We start from the raw sequence: 24,074 nt of genomic DNA, 5'->3' as shown, positions 1-24,074 counted from the left end.
TATTGGTTGCACTTCAAACCTTTTGGCCTTAAGTGCATCTGAAGTGTAATTTTTCACTTCAGACTTATTGGCCTTAAGTGTCGGAAAACGTTTGTTGCACTTCAGACATTTTGGCCTTAAGTGCATCTGAAGCGCCATTTTTCACTTCAAACTTATTAGCCTTAAGTGCATGAAACCATTGGTTGCACTTCAAACCTATTTGACCTTAAGTGCATCTGTAGTGTAATTTTTTCACTTAAGATCCGATAAGTCTGAAGTTGATCGTAATTAAAGTGGTAGGCTTGCAAAATTTTTTGTAAAGTGGGTATAAGTTCAATTGTGACCCAAAAAACGAGTATAGATGCAAAAGCCCCTAAAAAGCTCATTTCAACCCGACCCGCTTAATGTGCATACGACTCCACCTACGCGCTACACATACTTCTTACTGTTTCTGGCTCGATACTATAGCTAAATACAGTAACAACTACTAACATAGACTAAATCATACTAATAATTATTGTGGTACATGTGCATAATAGCATTGTTTACCATTTAACCCGTTAATTTTTGCTTTTTCATCTACTTTTAGGTTGTTCTATTATATATACGTAAGCAATGATGGAAACAGAATTAAATATGACATAAGGAAATTGGTCTAAATTAGAGAACCAAACCTCGTGGTCATGGTCTTGGTTAGACTGCTTTAGTAAAAATGTTAGATAACAGCTGTTCCGTCGCAACTCGCAAGGAACAAATACGTTGACTCGTTTGACAAGTATTCCTTTCTCTTCCCCCCCCCCCCCTCCCAATTTTAAAACTTAATTTAACTAAATACAGAGTTCAAGATATTAGTTTGCTCAAATATTATATTAGTGGCGTCACAGTTAAGAAAATATCAAAAAATAAAAGTTATTTAAAATATATCTTGATAGTAAAAACATAACGTCAAAATTTAAAATAATAAAATGAATGTGAATTCTTAAAGGTTTTTAATAGTTATTGTTAGATAAAAACGAGAGGCGAGAACAACGAATTGTGTACCTTATATATTGACGCAGCGAAAATCGTTGAACTTATCACCAAAAGAATTATCCCAAATCAACCTTTGAATTACTCGAAAATAAAGTGTATTCCCACAAACTAAATACCTGTTTATCTATGTGTGTGTTTTGGAGAAGAAAGAAGAAGCGAAGTTCTTTCACGAAGGAGAAGAAGTACGTTACTTCTTGGCAGACTGATAGAGTAGTTTTTCAGATTTTTCATTCCCTCTATACACTAATTATCCCACTACTAACAATGGTTGTTAGGGGTGGCAAATGGTCGGGTCGGGTCGGATATGGAACGGGTTGAAACGAGTAATAAAAAAACGGATAAATTATCTGACCCGACCCATATTTAATACGGATAAGAAATGAATTACTTCATGAATATGATCACTTTTGGGAGAATTCATAATCTCTTAAACTTGAGGAACCTCCAATTTGAGGCTTTACAAATGTAAAAGTTAAACTCATTATGTATCAATTGGTTATCCATTTTCTAAATAGATAATATAGTTTTTATCCATATTTGACCCGTTTTTAAATAGTTCATTATCCAACTAATTTTTTAATAGATAATATGAGTGGTTAACTGTTTTCTTTTAACTATTTTGCTACTCATAGTGATTGTATTGGTTTATATTGCTAGGATAACTTCCCTGTAACCTTCCAATCTTATCCCCTTTCTAAGCGGATCAGGTCAGTTCACATAGGCGACCCACGACTCAAACCCAAATTACCAACAGTTAAATATAAATTTTAAGAAAAATAGATAAAGCAATAAATAAAATGGAAGTACTAGCTATTATAATTATAAGGCCTCAAGCTGGGATCAAGCTAGGTGGGGGCCTTTTTCTCCGTCCCAAAACAAACGAAAATGAAGTATCATAGCAGTATGTGTGACCACAACATGTTATCAGCATAAATCTATCAACCTGTGGAAAAGATAGTTGCTGGACCATAAAAGTATAGTTATTAACAAAGTAAAGTTTAGCATAATTAATTGCTAGCTTCAATCCATTTTAATTGATTTTTTGATATTTTTTTGTGCCGCATAATATTTAATTTTTTAAATATCAAGAAAGAATTAATTTCTTTTTTTCAAAGTTGCTCTTGTAATAAAGAGCCTAGGGGTATTTGTTGTATTTCCAATGAACAAATTAAGGTTAATGTGTTTAGCTATGATGTTAATTAATATTAAAAATATGAATTTCTTAATATGTATGAAAATATCCAAAAATCACTTAAAGTGGACCGGAGGGAGTAACACTTTAGTTCCTACTAGACATCCGATAAAAAAACAAATTAACACTTAACACCACGAAGGCTATGCCAAAAGGTGCTAGCTGACTAGGGTTCGTTCTTGCTAACTGAAGTTTGACTTCTAATACAATGTAAAAAAAAATAAATATATATATATATATATATATATATATATATATATATATATATATATATATATTAGGTCGCTTAAAAATATTATAAATATTTGTACATAACATATGAATTTATTAAATTTAAAAATAAGTCAAGTAACCTGCTATAATAAATTAAAATACACTATAATATAAAAAGTTACTTTGTCAATGTTCACAAGTAATAGGTCCTTAATTAGAAAGTGAAGCGGTAATATAATTGTATAGGCCAAAATCTGCCTCAATAAAATTTAGCATGGAGTGGTATTATGGAAGGTGATGTGGCCGGGGTCGACTAGTGGACAGCGAGGCTCGTAGTCGAACGGTCAATAACGGCCCAGGTCAAGTACCAAGGACGGTACTAATAACTAGTTTTTGTAATAGGATATTTAAGGGAATATTCCACCGAATATTTATTCTATGTACTGGTACTTTTAAGGTTGACTGGGGATATGTCCCATATAAAGAAAAAAAGAGATAAGGGGAAAGGGGCATGTAATATTTTCTTTCTGATAAGAGCACTTTTTGAGAAGAAGACTCTTTTGAGAAAAGATACAAACATTACCTTTCTAATAAGATTCTACTATCCATTATTCTAGACTTTTCTATCAGATCTGGGAATAGTTTTAATATTCTAGGATTTATCTATCACTCATCATTGTCATAAAGAAGAATCATCCACCTCATTCGATATTGGGTGAATCATTCTCCTTATTTACGTTAATGTCATTTATTGTTATTTATTACTTGATATTCTTCCATCATTACTCCTCTTAAAATATTGAATGTACACTACATTTAATCCCCCACCAATACCACCCTGCGTTATTCATTTTAGCTAGTTATAAATCTAGAGATATTATTATCAATTAGGCTTAATCCATCATTACATAAAATTAATTAGTTTAATCAAAAATTTATATGTTTTGGTCAAACAATTTGGCGCAGTCTGTGGGGGATTTTCTTGTTAAAATTTTAATTTTGCCTAGATCTATAATTATCACAGTTCACACAAAAAAAGAGAGCAAAGATCCTTTTTACTTGTACACACGGATCTGACATGGCAGGTAATGGAGGAGAAAGGATGAAGCCAGTGGCCGATCTCACCACCAACCTCTTGAACACCATCAATGAGGTTTCTAAAACAGAAGGCGAAGATATAATGCCCAACGCCTCCCCCAGGTGAGTTGGATTGCCCCTCCCTCACGGCAGTATCACAACATCCCGCGGTAAAGAAGCTTCCACATCCACGACGGAAGAGGCGCCACCAGCAGTGAAAAAAATACTCGAGACTTGGCTAACAAACACGCTAACTAGCATCCTCGACAAGCCCGCCCAGGAGGTAGCTAGAGAAAATACAAGGACTAGCATTACACTGACAATGGCCGAGCATCACGGCCCTTTCCCTCCAGTAACAGGTATTACTCACAATGTTAATAATCCAGGTGACGACACCCTCACACCCATTCCGAGGAAGATGGAAGAAATGGAAAATGAGAACAAAATTCTTTGCTTTCATCGGTAAACGATGTGGGAACATCAACGGGCCGCGAGGACGATGGCACACCTCACCGCACAGTACCAAGAATCTCCACGGATACCCCACTAGTTTCGACATTGGCATCAAGAAGGGGCATGCTCTCAGCAACCTCCGCTGGTAGCTGGATCTTAGATGGAAAATTTGCACTGTCTTTAGACACAACGGAGACCGGTTCGCGTTCGTTCCTTGTAGAATCTACGGCTCGAATTGTCCTATCGCCGACGTCCAACGACCTCATTTTAGAGGGACCAAATCCTCCTCGCTTTGTGAAAACTCTTTATCTATTAAATGAAGCAAGGGAGAGGCCGGAGTCTCTGGTATTGAAGCCGTCGACGATCGAGCTGATCTAGCCTAAACCGGAGGCCGAATAGAAGTGGATGGCCGGGCAAGCTTAGACACAATCACATCAGGGGCAGACCCTGTTGTAGTGTTTATCTGGCAAAATGCATGAGTAGGGGCCTTCGACCTCCTCGAGGATCCCTGGGCTAAAAACAAAAGAGAAGAAAAGGAAGATTAAGAGGTTGATCCCCACAAAACAATAAGAAGCAAGCGACCAGAAGGCCACAACAATAAAGATTCAAAACGGCTAAACTCACCGGTCGCTGAAAGCTTGGGTCCGAACTTCTTGATAAAGGTCGACCATTCGTGAATCCTCACTATGTGCGGCAAGACTTGGCTAACCCAGTCATGAATATCCTCAACCAAAGGAGGGGGCGAAGTCTCAGCTGAACGAGGAAAAGGCAGAGTGTTAGGCTATAATCAAAATGAGCAAAATAAGCGCTTAGTAAAAAAAATACTTATGGGCATAATTCCATGCCTCAGGAAATCCATTCGCATTTGTCATCACGTCCTCGATTTTGATGTAGAAGTAGCTAATCCAGAACCAACGTCCATCTTCACTGCCAAACTCTTACTTCCTCGGTGACGAAGATGCAACATTGTCCCCTATAGAAACTGAGCGCGAAGAGGTGCATCAGGTGGCGAAGGAAGATCCCGCGGCCGACCAATTCTGCATACTTCGTCAACATGTGGATGAGTTTGTAGATATAAGGTGAAAGTTGGACCGGGCAGACGCCGTAGTAGCAGCAAAATTCCTCCGCCAATGGGAGAAGAGGAAATGAGTAGCCCACATAGAACGGATACGCTTAGAATGCGCAGTATCAAGTGCGATGAATCTACACCACGTCACGACCAGCTGGGACCAGATCGATATGGGCCGGAATTTTAAACTTCGCCCTGAAATTAGTAAGGGAAACCACGTCCATCACCGATTCCGTGGCCTCAGGGTCGTCCTTGGGCAATTTTGAAAAGTCAGATCTAGCCTTCTCGTTACGAAAAATTATTTCCTCCCCCATAGAAAAGCTTTCATCCTCCGCAACAATGGCAACCCCATCGTCATGGGGAGGCATGCGCACTGCCAAGGGAATAGGGTCAAGTACCCCCCAGAACTGGAAGACGCGTTAACCATCATTGTTTATGAATAAAGGTGGTGTAAACACAGAAGAGTCAAGAGTAGCAAGAGCCACCAGAATCAGTGAAAGCTAGAATATGGAAGTAAGATCAAAAGAACAAGGATTCTGAATAAGGAAGGAAGAAGAAGGTGTGAAGGTTCAATATTTAGATTGCAAAGAGTAAGGCAAAGGATTTTGTATCCCTATTTATAAGAGTCCATGCATCAATATCGAGAAAGAAAACCGTCGTTACCTAGCTCAGGAATCGAAGCGGCAGAGGCACGGGAAACAATGCAAGGTATCGGAAAAATGCGTAATAATGACGTATGTTGACATGATATCACTCTAAAATGACGTGACCCTGGGTTGTGGCTCATGGAAGACCACGTTTCCACCCTGTCTGAAATGCTACTACTCGACCTGCTCATCTAAACTTCTCAATCATAACTAACAGAGTCTGCTCATCGAGGTCTCCTAGGGTCGACATCAACAAGCGGAGGGACTAACTGTATAGGTCAAAATATGCCTCAATAGGATTTAGCATGTAGTGGTATTATAGAAGGTGATGTGGTCGGGGTCGACTAGTAGACAGCGGAGCTCGTAGCCGGGCGGTCAATAACGGCCGAGGTCAAGTACCAAGGACGGTACTAACGGCTAGTTTTTGTAATAGGATATTTAAGGGAATATTCCACTGAATATTCTATGTACTGGTACTTTTAGGGTTGACTAGGGATATGTCCCATATAAAGAGAAAAAGAGATAAGGGGAAAGGGGCATGCAATATTTTCTTTCTGATAAGAACGCTTTTTGAGAAGAAGACTCTCTCGAAAAAAAATACAAACATTATCTTTCTAATAAGATTCCACCATCCATTATTTCAGACTTTTCTATCAGATCTGAGAATAGTTTCAATATTCTAGGATTTATCTATCACTTATTATTGTCATATAAAAAAAAAAATTCTAATTCGATATTGGGTGAATCATTCCCCTTATTTACGTTAATGCAATTTATTGTTATTTATTGCTTGATATTCTTCCATCATTACTCTTCTTGAAATATTGAATGTACATGCATTTAATCCCCCACCAACGCTACCCTGCGTTATTCGTGTTAGCAAGTTATAAATCCAGGAATATTATTATCAACTAGGCTTAATCCTTCACTATATAAAATTAATTAGTTTAATAAAAAATTTACACGTTTTGGTCGAACTATAATCTTCGTACATCTTTGCCAATTGATATGTATAGTAGCAGTACAATAACGAACATGACATGCTTGCCAATTTCAAAGTCGTAAGCTCTAGAATGGTTACAGCGTTGTCTATTGCCTCTGTACTTTTGGTGCAATTTTGGTACGTTGACTTTGAGAATTTTTCTTTCTTGGGAAATGATAGAGATAAGTAGATAATTCCTGTTTGTAGTATTATATAAAAGGATTAATTAAAGATAAAGAACTTTGTTCTAGTGTTTAAGGGAGAAATCTGTCTAAAGTCCTCTTTCAAGTAAGTATACTGTAGTTTTGCTTAACTTTCTTAAGGAGTTATTAATTCTGCTTTTGCGATTTAAATTATCTTTTCCCTGTTTATTAATTTTTGTCATTGTGAATGGACACGTTTAGTTGACTTTATGAATTTTTTTGGGGGCTTCAATTCTAAGGACATGAAATGATTCAATAAACTAAGCTACATTTTGTCGATGGTTTATCATAAACAACCTCTCTATCTTCACAAGATAAGAATAAAGTTTGTGTACACTCTACCTTCCCCAAATCCTATTATATGATATTACATTGGGTTTGTTGTTGTACTTAGAATGAATTTAAAAACCTAACCTTTGTTGAGGTGCTGAACTAGAAATATTTGCTAAAAGTAATATAATGCAATATTCAATGAAAAAACAAACAAGTAGACTTCCTTTTGTTAAGTGGAAAGTGAGTGTATATATGGTGTGATTGTGTGGTCTCGAATGGTATAGTAATATTCTCCTGGTCGAATGAATACTAAGAATTTTTCCTTCTTTTTTAATTTATAAACGACGAATTATGTAGATTCTTAAGGGACATTTTGACAGCATTTTTGCCTGCCTTAGGTGCAGTTATATGATTTTCAAGAACCCCATTTGTCTCCCACTATACCACCTTCTATCGGGTACTACTGCATTGGGAAATTGCTCTTTCAACGGCCACTGGAATTACAAAGGTGTTATTGTATTTATTTTTTTTCTTTTTGATTTCTCACCCGATATTTGATATTCACCTTAAAGGCTCCAATTAATTCAGTCGGACCGCATGAGGCTTGCAATTGTTCTCCTTTTACTTTAATACACAATATGTTAGGAGGGTTATTTAATTGAGGTTGCAAAATATATTCTCACTGTTGCATTTCATGTGACATAGTTCAGATTAAAAAGACTAAGTTATTTAATTTCGATTGAAATTCAAATATGAATTTTTGAGTTTCTTAAAATAAAATTTATCTGTTTAATACATAAAAAGTGCTAAAGAATCAAGAGTTAATAATCTAAATGTCAACAACATAAAAAGAAATATTTGCAAAAATCGCAATAACAAAAGGCTTCTTAGAATCTCCAAATATATAGTACTAGTTACACATAAAGTGGATCATAAAGAGTATGAAGTATGGATAAATATTTTGGTTTTCTGACTGTTTCTTTATTGTCCGCCTAAGCAATGATTCATGCAACTGAAAATATTACTTTAAAGTTGCATATTTTAGCCTCCACGGCCTTTAATTTTAACGTTTTCCTTGTTTCAGCATGATGAATTATTTAAAATGTGTTTAATGAGCACATTCGAATAATTTAAATATGTTCATGAGTTCATCTCCCACCACCAGTTCCCTCGACCCCCAAAATTATTTTAAAAAAAGATGTAAGTTATACTAATAACTTAAGTTCAAAGTTAGACATATTTATCAGCAATTAAACGTGCCATGTCAACGTTCAATGCTAATAAGAAAGTAGAAAAGAATTATATTCTTCCACTTGTTGAACATATTAGTTTATCCGTCACAACTGCAATCAAATTTGATATTTTTGTATATAATGAGAACTGATTCATTATAAAAATTTTAGGTAAACCACCAGTTAATATTACAACCAATTGGAAATTCAGCGTAGCTCCTTTTGGTAGGCTGCTCAAACTTCCGCCATCTACGTGGGGGGTTTCATTCCTCATTATATATTCTCCGCATCCAATCTTATGTACAACAAAAAATATTTTTTTAAAGTAATACAATCAATTTTTATAATTCTATTTAAATAATGTGTTAAACTAAAGGAGGTAAGTAAATTGTAGAGGGGAAACATATGAGAATTAATAAGTATTTAATGACACAAAATGACGTTATAAATAACGTGAGATGCTTACATTACGGTGAAAGCAACGCAGCAGACAAGCAGGAGGCGCCATTCGAGGAAGGAATTAATACGATGTGCTTTCCCTGAATACTTTTTTTTCCTGTAAATTTTAACTTTATGTGATGACAATATATAACACATTTAAGTAAAACAGAATATTAGGTAGTCATTAGTGGCTAATAAAAATATAGTCGGTGGTCCTAATTTAAAAATAATCATATTTTAAGATGCAGTGAAAAAGTTGAAAAAATAGCTACATGAACTTGAGGAAATGTTTTTGGTGTTCGAAGTGTTGCAAGTAAAATTTCAGAAAACATGAGTTTGGAAGTTACGTCAGTGGCGGCAGAACCAGCTATTTATATAAGGAGATTATAAAAAAATAGGATATCACAGTTTACATTTAAATGTATGATTTAAAGTAACTTTTGAATCTCATTCACTATAATACTTGAATTTTTCTTCATGTCGAGGGCTCCAACAACTCATATTTAATCAAAAAAAAATTATTTTTACCCAATTGTCATAGTATAATAATTTGATTAAACCCACTTCATTCTACTAAGTTAAAACATAAAATTTGCCATTTTTTGAGATTATTTAATACTTCATATGAAAAAAAAAAGAAAAAAAAAAAGAGGGTCATTACACTTGCATTTTAGTCATCCGACTATTCTTTATGTCTTTTCCAGAGAGTGGGGCCGGTGTTTAGTAAGTAGAGTAGGATAGGGATTGGCGGCCCACTACTCCACAGGGCCGTACCACCGCACGATTCCCGCAATTGATTACGATAACGACCTTCAACTCTGAACTGGACTGGGCTTTGATTTTTGGGGTCTCTTCTCAGGCCCAACATTCGAGTTGGAGATGTATCATTTTCATTATCTTGCCCATCATAATCATTTTGACAGAATTGCCAAGTTTTAAGAAAATTTTGTCCGTCTCATATTTTAATATTCAAATTTATGTTTTTGGTAAAGCTTTTACTTGTATTATTATTACTACTAACTCCAAAGTCAAGTTAAGTTTCTAGAGAGTTTGGAAACTAACAGACCTCTCAATGTAACTGATTTGACATATATTCATTCTTATGATCTTATCCGATGTTCTAGAAAGAAGAATTGATAAAAGTCATCTTTGCAATTCACATTAAAGCCCAAAAACAAGTGTCAATTTGAAGGGCTCCAAAGTCCACACTAGCCCAAGTTGGTGAAGAATAGTGGTTTGTCCACTTTGATGTTTGGGCCGAAATTTTGAGGCCCAAATGGGAACAGCATCTTCAAAGGAATATTCTAAGGGATCCAAAACAAGAAAGGGAATGCGGTTACTCTATAAGCTCCACCCTCCAAACCTCAATGTTTTTTTTTGTTTCCATCCAGCGTTACCTGCATTGGAGCCCGACTAAATTCATATTCGCGTCAGGAAGTCCTATATTATGGTGTAAAGCGCTCTAACAAAGACAACTTCATACCCAGGGCTCGAACTCGAAACCTGTGGTTAAAGATGAAAGAGTACTTACTACTACACGAGTTCATTAAAAGCAAAAGTGGATTATGGCATCATTGGTCTATCAATTATTAGTAAATTTAATTTTGTTCCTTGTGATATATGACTTAGTATACGTAACTTTAATGTATTAAATGTGTATTTTTCATCTTTTTATGTAGAAATATATCATATTCAGATGATATTTATAACTATATTACTGTCACAATATGAAGAAAATATACAAATTTAACATAATATATGGAGAATTAAGTAGGTAAACAGGTTAATAATTCTAATAAATTTGTGAATATTCACAAGGGATTTTTATGAAAAATTGTCTAATTTAAGGAAAATTTTATATATGATACTCTTATCGACATATTATTCTACATTTTATCGCGTATGTAATCATACATAAATTTCTTTTTATAGCATAATATTAGTAACTAAATTATGTATTAGTTATATAAAGATTATTAATCATGCACGGTTTTATACCGAAAATTAAACGACTTATAGGTAATATAAAATTTTATACAAAAATAAAAATTCTCTTATATTTCAATCGAAATAACCCTTGGAGATGAGGCACCTTCAAATTTTGATACCTTTTTTATTATAAAAAAAAGTTCCTCACAATATTGTGGAAATAAAGTTTATTGCCAATAGACATGTTAATTTTACTATTTTGGTTGAAAACTATATCAAGGAGTATAAAATTCAGCACTCTCTCCCAGGTAAAACATACTCTAATTATTGAGCGGAAAATGGAGAGTGAAATTTGTTAGGGTCAACGGTGACTCATCAGTTTGTTCATCAGCAATTGTCAGCTACTGTTTAATTCAAATCCCCATTTTCCCCTCAATTTTACAGTTAAAAAGGGTTTATCAAAATCTTGACACAATTTTGTTTGCACAGAGAGAAAAATGAAGGCAGAAACAGTAACACTGGTGCTGGTGAACTTAGCGGGAATAATGGAAAGGGCGGACGAATCATTGTTACCTGGTGTTTATAAGGAAGTTGGTGAAGCACTACATGCTGATCCAACGAGGTTGGGCTCCCTCACGCTTTTCCGGTCCATGGTTCAGTCCCTGTGTTATCCTCTTGCTGCTTACTTAGCTGCTCGCCATAACCGGGCCCATGTTATCGCCTATGGTGCTTTTCTTTGGGCTGCCGCCACTTTCCTCGTCGCTTTCTCCTCTACCTTCTCTCAGGTCTGTCTGTTACATAAATACAATTCTCATTTTTGATTTTTTGAATTCATTGATCCAAAGTTACTCCTCTATTAATATCTTATTTTCTAAACACTTCGGGAAAGATGTCCAAATTTACCCTCTACTTTTGAGTCTGAGTTGAAATTACCCTCCGTCATACTTTAGGTTGGAGCTCCATTAGGATCGGATGTTAAAATTAAGATATTTTGCAAAGCATGAGGGTACTTTTGACCTCCTCTTCTCTTGATTCTATCGAATAAAGAGTGTGTTCAATTCGAGTACCACTAGGTCTTTGGATTGTGTTTACATTTGCGTGCAGCACCTCCCCACCATCCCCCAACTTGTAGTCCATTGATGTACATATGCGAATAGCATTCTAGGAAAACCAACTGATTAATGCTAGAATTATGGATATGTCAACGGATTCCTAAAGTTATGCACCTTTGCTTGATAAGGTGGCAGTATCGAGAGCTTTAAATGGGATAGGCCTAGCCATAGTTGCACCTGCTATTCAATCTCTTGTAGCTGACTCGACTGATGATGACAAACGTGGGATGGCATTTGGATGGCTACAGCTTACTAGCAATATTGGTTCAATAATTGGTGGGTTGTTCTCCTTAATGATAGCGCCCGTTACATTTTTGGGAATTCCTGGCTGGAGGCTCGCATTTCATCTCGTTGGGATCGTCAGCATTATTATTGGTATTTTGGTTCGCTTATATGCAAATGATCCTCACTTCCCAGATGGCCGTCTAAAGGCTACTGATGAAGGTAATTGTAAATCCTTCATGTCGGAAGTGCAAGGTCTCGTTCAAGAAGCAAAATCGGTCATAAAGATTCGATCTTTCCAGATTATTGTAGCTCAGGGTGTTACTGGTTCTTTTCCCTGGTCAGCTTTGTCCTTTGCTCCAATGTGGTTAGAGCTTACTGGACTTTCCCATGAGAAGACTGCTGTACTTATTGGCTTGTTTGTGGTTGGAAGTTCCGTTGGAGGACTCTTTGGAGGCAGGATGGGAGACATGTTATCCCAGCGCCTACCAAATTGTGGCAGGATAATTCTGGCGCAAATAAGTTCAGCTTCAGCTATTCCCCTATCGGCAATCCTTATGCTGGCTTTGCCTGACGATCCTTCCTCGGCATTCATGCATGGTCTGATCCTGTTTATTACAGGATTCTGCATATCTTGGAATGCTCCAGCTACAAACAAGTAATGATCTTCACACAACACTTCTATTGTCCATTTCCTTGCCTTTAGAATTCTTTGGTTAGCAACTCAAAATGTTTTGATTGGAGTGGTGGAAGAAGAGATTTTGGTCAATGAAGTAAATTAGTCATTATCTAATATCTAAATAAGGCCTAAAGAAAACACATTATTTATAGGAGTGAATGATTGGTACATGAAGTTGTAGAAGGAGTAGTTTGTTATTGTGTTGCCAAATTAGAAAGAAATATACCCGTTTAAAGTTAACTTGTGAGTAGATCATTGGTCATGAAAAGGGTGAGGATCGAGTTCCTTCCTAAGGTTACATTTCAGCACTCGTTGTGCATTGTCAGTATGAATTTCTTGATTGCATATTATGCTGATGTGCCAACAGTCCAATTTTTGCAGAGATAGTGCCTGAGAAGTCAAGAACAAGTATCTATGCTCTGGACCGATCATTTGAATCTGTACTGTCGTCTTTTGCTCCCCCTGTTGTTGGACTACTGGCTCAGAATGTGTACGGTTATAAACCAGTTCCTGAAGGTGTTGAAAGTATTGCGACAGACAGAGGAAATGCCAAAGCTTTGGCACAAGCGTTGTTCGCTTCCATAGGAACTCCAATGGCATTATGCTGTGTGATTTACTCTTTTCTCTATTGCACGTATCCAAGGGATAAGGAGAGGGCTCAAATGGAAGCACTGATAGAATCAGAGATGCAAATCATGGGCTTGGATACTTCTGGTACGACTCGACAATATTCACAAGCCAAGTCATCTGAATCCGAAGAGCACCTTGAAGACAGAATCATTGTTGAAATGGATTATGACGAAGATGGACTTGATTTTGATGATGATGATGATGATGTTGAGAAGACATTAGTCCACCACCACCCGACCTTTTCTCAACTCGACCAATAGCAGTCATTATCAAAAGAATCAATAATTTATGGAGCGATTTATCATAGATAGTTATCATAAACAGTGGCGAAGCCACATGGTCATAAGGGTGGTCAATTGACTATCCTTCGTCGAAAAATTACACTGTGTACATAGGTAAAATATTACGTTTTAGAGGTATATAACACATATTGAACACCCTTTGTCGGAAAAATATTTCACTTTTAAATTTGAACACCCTTGGAGAAAATCCTAGCTTCGCCACTGATCATAGTTGTAGAGCAACATAGATTTCCCTTTCATTCTTTCGAGCTTCACAATCTGTGCCTTTTATTACATGTAACATCATTTAGAGTATCTTCCTGCTATGTGACCATCTTCTTCTTTTTTCGTATCAGTGTTGGTTCTCGAGAATGGAAATCTCGAGGTTAGATTGATATAGATCAGCAGTACTCAGAAAACATACTGTATAGGGACTCCTCTTGTACCTCTGTCGCCAAATCTGGAATTAATGCTGGGAACATTCTTTCATTGATAATTTGTTCTTCTCTAAGTATTATACTTGTACAAGTACAGTACATCCTTTTCTTTTCCTTGTTTTTTCCTAGTGTGTTAAGATGCCGAATAACGGCACATGAATTGAGCACTTGAAAAACTGAAGGATGTATCAAATTTATTTTTGCTACGAAGTGTTAGGACGCTGTGAAGGAAATAAATAGTAGCAACCAGTACATAACTATAGCACTCATGTTCTCCCATCAGAAATATGAAGAGCTATTCTTCACTTGTCATTTGCCAAAGTATATATTGTTCTATTTCCTCAATTTGCATTGGTGTTGCCCAAATATGAGAATTCTCCTGATGCCATTTGCTACCATTGTCTTATATATTTAGCTTTCGTAAAGATCACTCCAAACAAAAGCCTTGTTCGTATGATTCACCATAAGCACATCTTTACATCTCAAAATCCAATGAAATAGGTGAAAGTTATAGAAAATCGAGGTTCAAATTCCAATAGAGAAAAAGAAATTTAGATCATTTCTTCTCATATTCCTTAGCTCTGGTAGGAGCTATCCCGTATTTGTGCTGATGGAAGACAACAAGCATCCGATGAAATAGTCGAGTGCGTGAAAACTAGCTCATACACATAGATTATCAAAAAATAAAAGAATAAATGGAGTGTGACTGCTTATAATACACTTTTGATCAACACAGCTCTAGCACCAAATGCTAGAAGTTTTCCTCTCCGTTCACCTAACTTGTTTGTTATTGCTTGTAAGTTGTAACATGGGCGTAAAGTAGCAAATTCACCTTTCGTCTAGTATAAATTGGGCATGCAAGATATTTCACTAGGAATATCTAAGGGAGAAAAGAGTTATGCTTGCCACTCTCAGACCTACTTGTTAAGCATTATCTTGATTTAGATAACATTGCAGGTTTTCTTAGATACGTTTATATAATAATATTTGATTGATGTTAAAAAAAAGGTATTTGAAGTTGAGTGGAAAATACAACTAGTATTTAACTTGAAAATACTGCTCTAACCATTATTTCAACTTCAAATTATGTTGAGCTAATGGAGTACTTGGCTTCTAAGCCAAAGCACAAATAGTAGTATAGCATGTTTAGTATTGTAGCATGTTTATTTTGATTTGTTCATTTGAGCCATTTTGTAGATTGGGCTATTTTTGCAACACTGTAATATTTGTAGCTTTAGCCGGTTAGTAGCTTAAAAGTCCAAAGTATAAATAGGTTGAACTGGCCTTTGTAAGACCCATCGGGTCATTTTTCTTCTTTGTGCAGATAATAAAACAAAGCTTTTCTCTCTAAAAAATACAGACGAAACCCTAAATAAATCTTCTCATTCTCTACTCATATTACAATGTTTTCATGGTATCAGAGCAGTGATTCTGGTATATCTCGACTTGCTCGTTCTTCCGATTCTACCCCAGTCAATTTTGGTTGAGTTTTTCTGTCTCTGATTGTTCGAAAAATCGGGGATTTCTTTTCTTTCATAAGGAATAATTTTTCGTCGATCTGTACTCCAAACCAGCGTTAGGGTTATTTTCCGGCGTTTTGGTTGAGATTTGAAGAAGTATTCACCACTCTGAGTTGCTCAGTAATTGAAGCTAGTTTGTGGGTGACAAGTTCCGATTTTGAAGGTCGTTCTTCTCCGGTAGCGAAGAAGGCTGGGAAAATTCGTTCCTATTCTTGTGTTTAGGACTGTTGCATGTAACTGTTTTTGGTTGAAACTTTGTCGCAATTTTATTCCATGTACTCGTCATTTTATCGATACTGTGCGATAGCCATGAGTTCCACTGATACTTTTTCTCCTGATTTTTCAAGTCCCCTCTTTATACATTCATCTGACATTCCTGGCATTTTGTTAGTTCCTGCTCCTTTTGCGGGTACTGGTTTTGGGGATTGGAGGAGAAAAATAATAGTTGCTTTGTCTTCTAAAAACAAAATAACTTTTGTTGATGGTACATGTTCTCGGCCTGCTACTGTTGGAGCTGTACAAAAATTGTGGGATAGGTGCAACAACAAGGTAATATCATGGTTGGCAACCTCATTATCCCCCGAGATAGCTGAAAGTGTACAATACTCTTAAACTGCTCAGAGCATTTGGGTACAATTACAAACTAGGTATGGGACTGCAAATAAGACCAAAATATTTGAACTAAAAAGGGAACTTGCCTATACTTCCCAGGGTGCACTAGACATAACTTCATACTTCAATAAACTGAAGAGGCTATGGGATGAGTTGGGAGTGATATGTACTAACCATGGACAAAGGTGAACTTGTGATGCAAAACCTGGTATTTTGTAAGAGAATGATGATAATAAGCTATTTCAGTTCCTCATGGGGTTGAATGAGACATATATAGGGGTGAGGATTAATCTTATTATGATGCAACCTCCTCCTAGCCTTGACAATGCTTATAACATCCTTCTTAATGAGAAAAGTAGAGGCAAGTCTAGTCCAACTCTCAATTCAATCCTGACTCTATGTCCTTCAATGTTAGAACACAAATTAAGCCTGCTTTTGGTTTTGGTTTCAATCCTAGTACAACTCCAAATTCTACTCCTCCCAGACCATATGCACCAAGAATTAATTTTGATCAGAATAAAGCACCTTTGTTCTGTAAATACTGTAAGAAATCTAGACATTTGGTTGACAAGTGTTATAAACTCCATGGGTATCCACAAAGTCCAAAGTTTAACAAGGGTAAAAAGGCTGCAGCTCATGTATCTACTGCAGCACATACTAACTCTTAGGGTAATGTTCTTGAATCTGCTGGGACTTTGGATGAGGGAACCAATCCTGCTTCCAATATTGATGGTCAGGGATCCATTAATCCATGTCTGAGCAAGCAGTAATATGATCAGTTGATCAATCTGTTACAACAGTCTCATATAGGGGATGCTTCCAATTCTCAAGCCAATTTCATATGTTCTGCTAATTTTGCTGGTACTTTATTAACTGCAAGTCCAGTTTCTGATTCTAAACTTTGCTTGCTTACTCAAATTCATTCTATCACCTGGATAATAGATTTAGGTGTTTCTGATCACATGACCTCTAATAAAGAATTACTTTTTGATATTACACCCTTAACCATTCCTTACCTTGTAACCCTTCCTAATGGATACAAAGTGAAGGTCACCTCCACCGGTTCCTTTGCTTTAACTCCATAAATCACACTTCATAATGTATTGTTTGTCCCTTCATTTCAACACAACTTAATTTTTGTTCATTAACTAATCAAGCAACTACATTGCATATTGTTATTCACTGCTACTTCTTGTTTGTTGCACATGTTACATGCCCCTTTCTCTGAAGATGCCTCTGGATCTTGGTAAAGATGAGGATGGCCTGTACAAGGTCACCTGGGTGCAACCATCAGATTCTTCAATTTTTTCTACTTCAAATTCATGTAACACTGTTTCTATATGCCCTGTAGTTGAATCTTGCAAATCTGTTTCTCTTTCTAGTCCTAAAGATGCTTCCAGTATTAGTTCTTCTTTGTGTAATAATGCTGTTATGAATGATATTAACTTTATGTGGCATCAAAGATTGGCACACATCTCCTTTGCAAATATGAAACATATTCATGTTTTGTCTTCTTCTCTTTCTTCTAGACAGTCTTTTCCTTGTTATGCCTGTCCTATGGCTAGACAAACTAGACTTCTTTTTCCTGATAGTTCAATTAGTACAACCAGACCTTTCCAATTGATTCATGTTGATATATGGAGACCATATCATACACCTACTTCCTCTGGTTCAAGATATTTTCTTACCATTGTTGGTGATTTTTCCAAGGCCACCCGGACTCATCTATTGGGATAAAAAAACAATGCTTTCTCTATGATCAAGGCTTTCTTAGCCATGGTCCAAACCCAATTCAATGCACTGGTTCTTTCTTTTTCAGTCAACTTGGTATCATTTACCAAACTACATGTCCACACACCCCACAATAAAATGGTATTGTTGAAAGGAAACACAAAACACTTCTTGAAGCTTGTAGAGCCTTATTGTATCAATCCAAACTACCTGTCACTTTTTGGGGAGATTGTCTTCTAACTGCTACATACTTGTTGAATATAATTCCATCTAGAATCCTTAAAAATAAGTCACCTTATGAGATTCTATATGGGGCAACCTCCTAATTACTCTCACTTAAGGACTTTTGTTTGTCTAGCTTATGCCACTGTTCCTATTCCTCAAAGAGACAAGGTACAACCTAGGGCCATTCCATGTGTATTTCTGGGTTATCCTTTTACTAAAAAGGGATACAAGCTATACAACCTAAATACTAAGAAATGCTTTGTCTCTAGAGATGTATTTTTCCATGAAACCTGCTTCCCCTTTGCTACTTCTACTCCTTCTGTTCCTTCCACTATACCTTCTCCTTCACCTTCTTCTGTCATTTATCAGGATCCTATACTTTCTCCTCCTCATGCTCCTCCTTCCTCTCCTTTTCCTCCTGTCTCTCTTAACTCTATTGTTTCTTTACCTAACTCTGATGCTCCTCCTCCTATGTATTCTCCTTTACAACCTTTTCATCAGGATGTGCCTTGTCCTTCATCTCCCCATCCTCCAGCCCTTAGAAAGTCCTCCAGGCAGCACACTACTCCTTCTTACTTGAAGGATTATGTTTGCCAGCTTCCTTCTTTTTCTGGTTCTTCCTCTTTACCACCTGTAGTAACCGAACCTTTCAGTTATTTTCAAGCTGCCTCAGTTCCAGCCTGGCAGGATGCCATGAGAAAGGAATTTTATGCCTTGGATGCTAGTTATACTTGGGACATTGTACCCTTACCTTCTGCTAAGAAACCTATAGGTTGTAAGTGGGTCTACAAAATCAAGTACAAAGCTGATGGGAGTATGGAGAGGTACAAAGCTAGACTTGTCATTGGGGGGGGGGGGGGGAGATACTCAGGTTGAGGGAGTTGACTTCACAGAAACCTTTTCTCCTGTTATCAAAATGTCTAGTGCTAAATGCTCAGTAGATGCGGCTATCAAGCACAATTGGTCTCTTTCCCAATTAGATGTCAACAATGCTTTCTTTCATAGAGATCTAGATGAAGAAGTCTACATGAAGTTACCCTAGGGTTTGACTCTTTCTGTTCCTTCTAGTTTTGGCCCTCTTGTATGCAAATTGAGGAAGTCTATATATGGGTTAAGACATGCATCAAGACAATGGTATGACAAGCTATCTCAAGCCCTCTACTTCAGAGGATATACTCACTCACTCAATGACTATTCCTTGTTCATCAAGGGTGCTCCCGGCAACCTGGTCCCTTTAGCAGTTTATGTGGATGACATCATCATTACTGGGGATGACACGGATGAAAGTTCTGCCTTAAAGAATTTTTTGGATGCCCAATTTAAAATCAAAGACTTGGGCTCCTTGCACTATTTTTTGGGTATTTAGGTTTCTACTGTTCTTGGTGGGGTTCTTCTCAACCAGAAGAAGTTTGTTTTTGATTTACTTCAGCAGTTTGACTGTACTAATGTTTCACCTGTTGTATGTCCTTTAGAGCTCAATTGTAAGTTGAATGCAGATGTTGGTGATCTATTACATTTCCCTGATCAGTATAGAAGTCTAGTGGGCAAGCTTCTTTTCCTTACTCACACTCGACCTGACATATGTTTTGTTGTACAACATTTGAGTCAATTTTTGAAGAGTCCGAGGGTTCCCCACATGACTGCTACACTCCATGTGTTGAGATATCTCAAAGGGACTGTGTGATTTGGGTTTGTTTTACTCAGCTTCTTCTGATTTTTCTATCCATGCATATTCAGATAGTGATTGGGCTGCTTGCCGTGACACTCACATATCTGTCATAGGGTTTTGTGTTATTTTGGGTGGCTGTCTCATTAGCTGGAAATCCAAAAAGCAACCAGTTGTTTCCCTATCTTCTGCTGAGGCTGAATATAGGGCTCTAAGTAAAGTGGTGGCTGAGCTCACTTGGTTTTCTAGGCTGCTGTCTGATTTTGGTCTGCCTATTTCTCTTCCTATTTTTGTTTTTGTGACAATGAGGCTGCTTTGCACATTGCCAGAAATCTTATTTTTCATGAACGAACCAAGCATATTGAAGTGGATTGCCATTTTATCCGGACCAAGCTTCATGATGGTTTGATTTACCTCTCTCATGTGGCCACTTCCACTACAAGAAAAACTTGAATTAGCTACGAACGTCGTCGCTAATCTGTCGCTAAAACACTCGTAACTAACAGAATTTTTTGATAATCCGTTGCTAATCCGTCGCTAAATGAGATTAGCACAGAATTTGTCCATCGCTAAAACCTGATTTTTTAGTAGTGTTCTAACCAGTTGGTTGATGTTCTCACTAAACCTCTCCCTGGTACTCTTCATCATGATCTTCTGGGCAAGTTGAAGGTGGTTTCCCCCTCCAACTTGAGGGGGGGTGTTGAGCTAACGGAGTACTTGGCTTCTAAGCCAAAGCACAAATAGTATTATAGCATGTTTAGTATTGTAGCATGTTTATTTAATTTGTTCATTTGGACCATTTTGTAGATTAGGCTATTTTTGCAACACTATATTTGTAACTTTAGCCGGTTAGTAGTTTAAAAGCCCAAAGTATAAATAGGTTGAACTGGCCTTTGTAAGACCCATCAGGTCATTTTTCTTCTTTGTGCAGATAATAAAACAAAGCTTTTCTCTCTAAAAAACACGGACGAAATCCTAAACATATCTTCTCATTCTCTACTCATATTACAATGTTTTCAGTCCACCGAGCAGAAGTTGAAATATCCAACTAAATTGATGTCCAAACATTGTTGATGCATAAACAATTCATGTCCAAAAGAGAATAAGGAAATAGTAACTGCTTTGAAGCCCAGGGAAAATGTTTCTTTCTTTCTTTTGTTTTTTTTTTTATTTATTTTTTCCCTCTTTGTTTCTTTTACCAACTCCATCTAAATGTAATGCAATTATGCAACGTTTATCAATCCTAATATGAAAAGAAAAAGATAGCAAGAAGTTGCACATAAAAGATGTAAAAGTTTGACTGAGAATTAAAATTGAAAAACTATCAAGATGTAGCAACATGTATTGTATTTTAGCATTGAGGTGTTGTATATTTTCGAATAAATAACATATGTTAATAACAAAAAGTTAAAATGCATGGTTTCGTCACTTGAGCTTATGATTGGACGAAAAAACTTTTTTTCCTACAATTTCTAATTACTTCGTTTGAAATTTCGCTCAAATGCAGCGACCACAATCAAATTGTAATGGTTGGTATGTCTACAGTAAAAGTTACAAGAAACTTCTAGTGCTTTAAACTTTTCACAAATTATCATATCATTGTCGCATACATCAACATCAAAATTAGGAAACCGAGATTTATGATATGTGTGTCATAAATATGTCCCAACTTAAGAAATATCTTCGATCATCATTATCACGGGTGCTTTCTTGATGACGAAAATACTTACAATGTGTTTGATGTTTGTTCGTGGAATATCGTCATTATTATTTAATGTCCGTTGTTGTTCCTATTACCTTCCCTTTCGATATATTCTTTCTCAAAGCAACACTCTCCCGTGAGGTGACAAGCGGGCGGGTCGGATCGAATATGAGACGAGTTGAAAACGAGTAATGAAAAAATAGATAAATCATTCGACCCGATTCATATTTAATACGGATAAAAAACGGGTTAATCGGCGAATAATTTGGGTAATCATAGTATCAATGACTTTATCAATATGATCACTTTTGGGAGAATTCCTAATCTTTCAAACTTGAGGAACCTCCAATTTGAGGTTTTACAAATGTAAAAATTAAACCCATCAGTTATCCATTGGTTATTCATTTTCTAAATAGATAATATGGTTCTTATCTATATTTGACCCGTTTTTAAAAAGTTTATTATTCAACCCATTTTTAATGGATAATATGAATAATTAACTGTTTTCTTTTAACTATTTTGCCACTTATACTCTCCCTCTCTTCCCCCAACCGAAAAACTAGCAACGGAAAAGAAAAGTGTGAGATGTTGTTACTTGTGTGCCGTGGCGAATTTAGACAAAGCACCATGATTTGCTAACTCGTTGCATTTTGTTTAAAATATATACCGTTACACCTTTCTATAATAGTCATCCTTTATAATAGTGCTTCATGATAACAGTCAAATTTTTTTTGGAACTAATTTTTTATGTTATGTTATGTATATAATAGTAATACTTTACTATAGCATCCAAAAAATTAATATCGAAACAGACAAAGTTGTTACATGAAGATTCAACTCTTCTATAAGTATGCATGCGTGGAAAAAATAGTATATATAAACTTTAAATTCCGAATTCACCAATTTTTTTTTTCTATGTTGAAGAAAGATGAATTCCAATATTTCGAGTTCTTCATTGGAGGATGAGTCATCATCATTCACCTAACACACAGTGTCTAATCCCCTTAGCTCTAAGACAAGTAATGGGTTTTCTTTTCTTCTTTTAAACTTAGGTCTAATAAGCAAGCCTCCAATTCTTAGTTTTCCAACAACTCCCCAATTTTGGCCCAATTTTGGTCATTCATCAGTGTCGATAGCCTCGATGGTGGGACATGTCTTGGATTAAGAAAACAAATCATTAATCCGAATTGAGATAAACCATGACTTTATTTGCATTTGTCCAAACCAAATCAAATCATTAATCCGAAACTATAACTGTTTTTCGTCCTATTTCTCAACTCCTTTTCACAAGTGGTGAGTTATATTGCCGTAACATTTTTTTTTCCTCATAACAATTTTCATTATGTCAAGAGTATTATGCCCATTTCTTTGTTGTGCCATGTGCTCTACAGGAAGAAATCACCTGGTGCTTTTGCATTTATTGAAATTTAAATCTGAAACCTCATGGTTTTTAATTATATTGCCGTAACATTTTTTTTTCCTCATAACAATTTTTATTATGTCAAGAGTATTATGCCCATTTCTTTGTTGTGCCATGTGCTCTATAGGAAGAAACCATCTAGTGCTTTTGTATTTACTGAAATTTAAACCTGAAATCTCATGATTCTCAATTCACTTTATTGAAATTATGTCACTAGGGGTGTACATATGTCGAGTTAGTTCGGATTTTCTAATTACCAAACCAAACCAATTGTATCGAATTATTAAATCTAAAGACCAAACCAAACCAAAAATTGGGTTTCTAAGTCTCGGTTTTTCTCGGGTATTTGGGTTTTACGGATTTTTTTTCAATAAATCTTCATAGCAAAAAATATAGAATTTTTGCTCCAAATATTTCTTTAATCCTAGTAAGACAGAACTATATAAGGTATTTTTCAATAAAATAACATAAATATGAGATGAGTCATTGCATTGTACTAAAATATTCAATAATAAAGATAATAAAATTATACAAAATAAATATTATTAATAAGCCATAATGAAAACAAACATAATTTAAAATTACTAATAAGTTGCTAAAATAAGTACGACTAATAAGTACTATATTATTTACATGACTAAACACTATAAAAGAAAAATAAGTTATGCATTTTATCTAAATCACGGATAAGCTAAAAAATAGATATCTAACACTATTTTTATTCGCAGTACAATTGAATTGAATGTCTTTTATTAGCATTAGTATTGATTTGATTTTGGTTTCGGATTTATTTGAGTTACTAATATTTATGGATTATAAATCTTATTGGAGCATTCAAAAATTATAAGTCCAAGCTTGAAATAATACGTTAAAATATAAAACTATGAAAAAACTTAAGAAATATTTATAAACTACACTACAATAAATATTTTTATCTATTAAATATATTTAAAATTTCTATACATATAATGTCAGGTTGGGTTTCGGTTTGTATAACGACCCGGTTGGTCGTTTTGACTATTGCAATCCCGTTTCCCCATTTACTGCTCAAATTGTTATTTACGGTTGTTATTTGGCTTGCCGAGCTAATTGGTTCGGGTCCGGTGAGGTTTTGG

At 35.9% G+C, this 24,074-nt stretch overlaps 1 protein-coding gene across 1 annotated transcript; it reads left to right on the top strand.

Annotated features, from left to right (window-relative positions):
• Positions 1–11,040: 11,040 nt before the first annotated feature.
• LOC107797770 (uncharacterized) lies at positions 11,041–13,818 on the top strand. Its single transcript, XM_016620690.2, has 4 exons — positions 11,041–11,118; positions 11,212–11,507; positions 11,963–12,714; positions 13,103–13,818. Exons 2-4 carry the CDS (start codon positions 11,220–11,222, stop codon positions 13,623–13,625), a joined length of 1,563 nt encoding a protein of 520 aa, XP_016476176.1. The 5' UTR covers positions 11,041–11,118; positions 11,212–11,219; the 3' UTR covers positions 13,626–13,818.
• The last annotated feature ends 10,256 nt before the right edge of the window (positions 13,819–24,074 follow it).

Source organism: Nicotiana tabacum, chromosome 12, assembly GCF_000715075.1.
Source record: "Nicotiana tabacum cultivar K326 chromosome 12, ASM71507v2, whole genome shotgun sequence".
NCBI lineage: Eukaryota > Viridiplantae > Streptophyta > Magnoliopsida > Solanales > Solanaceae > Nicotiana > Nicotiana tabacum.
The sequence above is the reverse complement of the archived record's forward strand: the minus strand, read 5'-3'. Positions and strand labels throughout refer to the sequence as shown.